At 34.5% G+C, this 7,518-nt stretch overlaps 1 protein-coding gene across 1 annotated transcript; it reads right to left on the reverse strand.

Moving 5' to 3' along the window:
• Positions 1 to 217: 217 nt before the first annotated feature.
• Positions 218 to 7,181, reverse strand: Bub1 (Bub1 kinase). Its single transcript, XM_065499613.1, has 4 exons — positions 5,912 to 7,181; positions 3,168 to 4,490; positions 2,254 to 3,105; positions 218 to 1,004 (listed from the first exon to the last, which is right to left on the reverse strand). The coding sequence occupies exons 1-4, from the start codon at positions 6,851 to 6,853 to the stop codon at positions 276 to 278; spliced, it is 3,846 nt and encodes a 1,281-aa protein (XP_065355685.1). The 5' UTR covers positions 6,854 to 7,181; the 3' UTR covers positions 218 to 275.
• Between the last annotated feature and the right edge of the window lie 337 nt (positions 7,182 to 7,518).

The following is a 7,518-nucleotide window of genomic DNA, read 5'->3' on the forward strand; positions in this document are numbered from 1 at the left end:
AAGAACAACAAACAACACACTAAAGGCCTTATTCATAATTAATGTTTAAATTTACCAATGGTTTATAAAACAAATTTTTATGGAATTTTTGTTTTATAAACCTTTTATAAATTGAAAAATTGTTTGTGAATAAGGCGGTAAGGTAAATATAATAAATAAAAAAATAGAAATTGAAATAAAATTGGGAAAGGGTGGAGGGGTGGTTAGATAATATATTTGTTTTGTTCTTAAAACATTATTGATAACTGTAATGAATATATTAAAAAAAAACTTAATTATCGCCTATGAAGAATATTGGATAGAGTACGCATTTGTTTTTGTAGCTCAGAGTCCATTTTTGAAGCTTCTTCTTCAAATATATTACGCATTTCTCTTAAATCAGGAAATTTGTTGTCCGGTTTTATATTCAATATATCGCCAAAGAACTGGGTCCATACATGTTTCTTCAAATATCTTGGCAGTTTCTGTTTGATGTCCCATGTGCCAGCACGTTTCTGCAACTGCATATATTCTCCAAATAACATGACGTGCACTGTGCCAGCAATGCAAAACAAATCGGTCTCGTATGACCACGAGCGACCCTCCTGCATTTCTATGCATGTGAAGCCATCTGTTTGTATAACTTTGCGGAATTTCGTCTTGTCACCCTCCGGAAACAGTGTCATATCAATAGCACAGCCAAAATCAATGAGACGCAATGAGGGGAAATGCAAATCTGTACTGGGCACACGCATTAGAAGGAAATTATCCGGCTTTATGTCGGCATGTATTATTTTTTTCTCGTGTAGATGATGTAAGATGTTACAAATTTGTGCCGAGAAATGCATAACCAATGATTCGTGCATTACTTTGGTGGTGGCTTGTCTAACTTTATTGTTAATATCTAGAAGAGAACCATAGGGTGAGAACTCTGTTGCAATAAGACTGGCATTTGGAGCAATTATAGCGGTTGAGATGTCCATGAGACCGGGTAATATATTAGGGGATTGAATTCGTTTAAGTACCTGCAAAAGGAGAGTAAATATATGATGTTTCTGAATGTTTTAGAAATCTAAAGCAAATTAGATTTGCTAGTTTATACAAAATGTTAAAGAAACCTTGGAAAATAATAAAAGTTGCTGGTAAATAAACAGAACATTAAGAGACAAATTTTGAAATAAGTTTTTCATTTCAAGTTTCAAAACTAAAAACTAACAAAAGCCTTTTTTACTTACATACTAATTATTTTGAAACAACTCTTTTTCTAATGAATTCCGGCAAAAAAACATTTTGGTACAACTTTTTCCATATAGAAAACATGTTGGGAAAACTGTTTTCATATAAAAATCATAATGGGACAACTGTTTTCATATAGATAAGATTTTCGGACAACTGCTTTCATATAGAAAATATTTTGGGACAACTGCTTTCATATATAAAACATTTTGGGACAATTGTTTTCATATTAAAAACATTTTGGGACAACTGTTTCATATAGAAAATATATTGGGACAACTGTTTTCATATAGAAAACATTTTAGGGCAACTGCTTTCAAATAAAAAACATTTTGGTACAATTGTTTTCATATAGAAAATATTTTGGGACAACTGTTTTCATATAGAAACCGTTTTGGTACAATTTGTTTCATATAGAAAATATTTTGGGACAGCGGTTTTTATATAGAAAATATTTTGGGACAACTTTTTTCATATAAAAAACATTTGGGACAACTGTTTTTTATAGAAAATATTTTGGGACAACTGTTTTCAGTTAAGATAATTTTTAATCCGAAAGAAATTTCGTGTTTTTGGCTTTTTGAGAAACTTATGTTTGGGACAACTGTTTTCATATAGAAAATATTTTGGAACAACGGTTTTTATATAGAAAATATTTTGGAACAACTGTTTTCATATAAAAAAACATTTGGGACAACTGTTTTTTATGGAAAACATTTTGGGACCACTGTTTTCAGTTAATATAATTTTTAATCCGAAACAAATTTCGTGTTTTTGGCTTTTTGAGAAACTTATGTTTATAAAAATTTCCTCAAAATTTGAAACTTTATTTTACAAATCAAATCATCTTGTTCCTTTTTATTCCTCCTATAATTTCGTAGTATTTCAGAAATTATCACTAATATTTCAGTAAATTTCAATTGTATTTCAAAAATGTTCTATTATTTTTCTATATAGAAAGCAATTCCAGTTATTTTTATATTACAAACACTTAACCAAAATGCAACTACAACAAATTAGAAAAAAACAAAAACTCACCTGATCACATATGTAAATTTCCCAAGTATTAGCTGGCTTTTGGAATTTTAAAGCAACCACAGCTCCGGTAGCCACATCACTTGCTTTATACACAGAACCATAGGAACCGCGTCCGATTTCTTTGTCGATGTTAAATTGTATGCCATCCGATAAATTCAATTGACGTGTATTGGCAATTTTGGGCAATGGAGTCTGTACGATTTTATAATTATCATGAGCCTCACCGTCGGCGCCTGGAAAATCGAGTTTCGTTAGGAAAGCTCTACACAACTCACTACTAAATGGATCAATGGCCTCTTTGGCCATATGACGTTCGATGGTCTCCATAGCTTTAGCTAAACGACGTTCCTTGGCTTCGGCATCGTTTTGTGTGGAAAAATATGAGTTTTCCTGATAGGTGGTAATATCAGCTACATGAGTTTGATTTAAAGTGGAATTATTTAAAGCGGTGGCGTCACGGAAGTTAAGACGTCCTACCGCATTGCTTAGCGAACAGTTTGAGTTGTCCAATGCCACTGCTGAGGAAAATGAATAGTTGGCATTATCGTTAAAGGTGGCATTTTGTACCGAACGTTCTAAATGATGATGGTGCGTTTTATTTTCCGATGAGGCTGTAGGTGTTTTTTCCATTAGATAGCTGTTGTTTAAAGTAGCATGGCCATTTTCCGCAGACGAAGAATTGCTATTGGTGGAGCCTAGCATGTGGAATTTGTTGGAAGGCTTTTTCAATTTCGATTTCTGGCGCTTAGCTGAGGTCTTTGGTGTGGATGTCTGACCCAAAAGGTAGGGATGAAAACTGTTGTTGTTGCCATTGCGCTTGAGTACATTGTCGGCCATTGTAGGGGAATCAAGCTAAACATAAGAAATGAATGAATCAAATAAATAAATACTGAAAATATTAAATAATACTGTACCTCTGGCTGGTAAATACGCTCAATAGTGTAGGCACTATAGTTAGTGCCATTGGGAGTATCACCCACAGCTGTGGGTCTTTCTTTTTTAAACTTAATTTTCAATGTTTTGTTTTGAGATCCTTTATTGGGCGTATGCATACTGAAACGTATGGTGGAAGCTTCAATTTGGTCTTCTAAATCGCCTTCACCATCTAAAGTATTATGATTTTGTGGCTGTTGTTGATGATATTGATAGTTGGCATGCTGTTGCTGCTGAGGAATTTGTTGGTTATATTGTTGTTCATCTTCTGTGTCCTGATTGTCATCATCCTCCTCTTCCTCTTGATCACCTTCAGTTTCCTCTTCTTCACCTTTAGAGTATTGCCGCTGTTCACGTTGATGATATCTTTGTGTTTCATAATGATTTACATGATATTGTTGCTGTTGTTGTTGCTGCCGTTGTTGTTGTTGTTGCTGTTGAGGATCTGGCTGTGTTTGCAATGTTTGTGGCTGCTGTTCTGGGTGATAAATTTGTGTTTCATGTTGTTGCTGTTGATAGTATAAATGATTATTGTTAATATGATGCAATTGTTGTTGTTGCTGCTGTTGATGTTGTACATAATATTGTTGCGTTTGCTGTTGCTGATACTTTTCTGCTGCTGCTGTGGCTTCTGTTTTCATAGAACCAATCTCTTGCACTTGTATATTTAGATTCTGTTGGGCTTGCGATCCGCTGCTTTGGGGTTCTCTATTGCTCTGATCTTGTTCCACCTGCTGTTGCGGTTGATAATTTTGTTGTATAGCAGTTTGTTGGGCATATGCTTGTTTCAAATCTTCCAATTTATATTTACAGCGTCTGGCTTTGATCTCCTCTGGACTAAATTCAACACACAAATCAGTTGGATAAACTGATGATTTCGCATAGTGACAGACTTTTTGGGGATCATCTGGCTCCTCCAAGAATAATGCTGGCTGCCAGGTTTCATGATTGTTTCGACAGTATGTAGCAAATTTTCTAGGCAGTCTTATGCCTGACACTAGTATGTTTGTACTACTGTTTGCTTGTGGAGCATTTTGCACTGCTTGTCGTTTAGTTGAAGCCTCTACAGCTCTCTCATATTGTTGACGACTCATACCAGCTGTTGCTGCCGGCAGCTGTTGTTCTATGGGCACATTATAGGCAACTTGTTCCTGCCTTGATTGTAGTTGCTGCTGCTGCGACTGATTATCAACTTGTTGCTGATGTACATGTTGTGGGTTGACATTTTGTTGTGGTTGTTGTTGCTGTTGGTGGGAATTATGAACAATCTTTTGTTGTGTATTGTAAACAGGAGATGGAGTAGCCTAAAATTTAAATAAATTCAATATTATTTAGATTTTTTAAAACAGATTTTCTCAATATAATTTTCTATAGAAATCTCATGTAACAATCTGTTTTCAAATTACGTAATAGTTTTACAAATGAACACCGATTTATTTATTTCATTTGGCAATTAATAATAATAGTAATAATACATTAATGAATAAGAGAGGACATATAACTGATCCTTGTGGTACATCACCTGTGGTACTCCAAAATCAACAACAATCCGACCTTGAAAATTTGAAGTTATTGCAAAGTTTTTATACAAGAGTGCAATGATCAATTCTGTCAAATACTTTAGAGAGATCAATAAGTTAACTCTGTCCTGATCTAAATTTCTAATCACATCAGACATTTCAACTAAAGCAGGTGTTCAAAAGACCGCAAATTTCTCATAGACAATACATGAATTACCAACAAAATAATTATTCACCTCATTTCCGTCCCAATCAGAGATACTTGATTCACGTTGAAGACCTGTTACGATATTTGCAATAGGTCACCAAGTTCGCCTCTGTATACGATATATCTGAAAGCCAATTCTAGGCCGACGACGATCTATACGAGCAAACGAAAATTCAGACTCATTTAATAATATAATCCAACAATGTCAGCAATATTAAAATCCCAAATTCGAAGTGTTTCGCATTCACACTTCCTTTCGAGAGCATTGAAATAAAAACAAAACCTGTGCAGAATTCAAAAATGGACATTGGAACTGACCAGTCAAAATTACAATAGTATCACAACTAATCATAAAATAATCGATTAAAGACGATGAGCGATGACCAATATCAAAATGGAATAGGAATTATGGTATTGTAAATAGAACGTCCATTATGTCCGCAAACTAGTTTTCTACAGGAAACCGAATATTCCAAAAGTCTTCAATAAAATGATATGGACACCATATTTTATAATAGTTTTATATGGAAAACGTATTATTTCAATAGTTTTTTACAGAAACCCGAATGTTCCAAAAGATTTCAATATAAATTCGATGGAGCTCTAAAAGTTTTAATTTAGAAACAAGATTTGATAATAGTTTTCAATTGACACCGGAGTGTTTTTGTAGCTTTCTGGAGAAAACCGATTGTTTCAATGGATTTGAAAAAACTTCGCCCCTGTATTTTTTGTATGGAAAATCCTTTATCCAATATATATTTTTGAGATAGAAAAATTAAATTTTATACACATATTCCATGGCATCATGAAATCTTTCCGATGAACATATATTTTCTTATTATCAGCCCAATTATTAATAAAAATTCCGCGGGAGTTTTTTCCCTTTTCTCATTTTTCCTCTTCAATTTCAATGAGAAAAAACTCCCGGGGAACAAACTCCCGCGGAATTTTTTATTCTTAATTGGGCTGTATATTTTATAATTATAGTTAAATTTACCTGTTCGATAGATTCTTTAAGCTGAGGGACATTTGTCGGCGTTTGTGTCTGGGGATGAGTATGGACATGTTGATGAACTTGTGCTTCTTGCAAGTTTTGATGTTGTGCTGGATAATGATTATGATTCGGTAGGTTGTGATATACTTGTGGCTGTAGCTGTTGAGAGGCAACGGGCTGTTGATTATGATGGATTGAAGTCGTTGGATGAGCTATTGGTTGCTGTTGTAGTTGTTGTGGTTGAGTTGCAGAATGATGGTAGGAAACTTGCTGACGATACGGCTGCTGCTGCTGCTGGAGTTGTTGATGCTGATGAATTTCCATATTACCAACGCTAGTGGTAGCTGAAGTTGCGACATTATTGTTTGTTGTTTGCAATGCAGTCGTAGATGGTTGATAGGCAGCATGTTGGGGATTATGCAATTGCTGCTGTTGTGCCTGAGCCTGAGCATGCATGGTTTTGCTGTACATTAATTTACTGTGACCATGATGCAATTCCGCATAAGGTTGGGCTTTTTCCTGAAATGCCAAATTATATACAGCTTCGGCTTCTTTGAAGGCATTCACTGACTCATAGTAGGTCGCCCAGCCAATATAGAAACAGGCCACCTGTTTGCCTACTCCTCTTTGATGTAGTACTTGATAAAAATGCAGTGGATTGTTTTGCATATCAATATACTTTAACCACAGACGCACCATCCGCACGTCCAGTTTGTAGTAGTCACTGTGCTCATATAAAGTCAAACACCTTTCTAAAGTTTCTCGAAATTTATTATCGGGATCTCCATGACCGTGATTTTCATACCAACAAATATAGTTCCACCAGTGATCTAAGGGATCTGGACCCTGATACAACGCTATGGCATTCTCCCACGCCTGCTTGTCCTTGAGGAAACTATGCATCTGGTCGGCAGGCACCGCAGACTGTCTAATGTACGAATTCATGTTTCCTTTTTTCGCACTTATAAAGAGACTACACGAAAATCACTTTTCTTATGCAAAAACTCCAAGATGCTTGCGTCAATTAGAATTGTTCCCTGCTCATCAATAGCGCGTCAGGTTTACACTCACACTGCTCGAAATTATTATGCTTTTGTTGTCTGCTCCTTTGCTTTAGGTTGAATCTCAAGCAATTCACATTAATTTTAAATTCTTTTACCAAAAATTGCATTCATTGCATTTAAAATTAAAACAACAAATATTTTTTAACCAAAAAAACCAAAGAAAATATTATTTCTTCCTCATCAAAAAATCTCCACTATGAACAAGCAGGCAAAAAGAACTAAGAAAACTATGCCGCGTTACCATAATAACGCCGTCAAGAGAGAAGCGGGCGGCGGAAGATTCTTAAATAGAAATGTTTACAAAAAATAATTATTATTTTTAAACAAAATTCAAAGTGAGAATATATTATTGCCATGATATGGTTATTTGCAACAAATAAACATACTAAATTTATATTTTTAAAAATATTACAAATCTAGGTAATATATCATTCCTAATCTAGAAAATAATTTCAATACATTACAGAAAAAGACTCAATAAATATTTAAACTTAAAACTTCTACAATAACAGTTCACTGGAGTTCGAAAGGATTATATAATAATCA

The sequence above is a fragment of the Calliphora vicina genome, chromosome 2, assembly GCF_958450345.1.
Source record: "Calliphora vicina chromosome 2, idCalVici1.1, whole genome shotgun sequence".
In the NCBI taxonomy this organism is placed as follows: Eukaryota; Metazoa; Arthropoda; class Insecta; order Diptera; family Calliphoridae; genus Calliphora; species Calliphora vicina.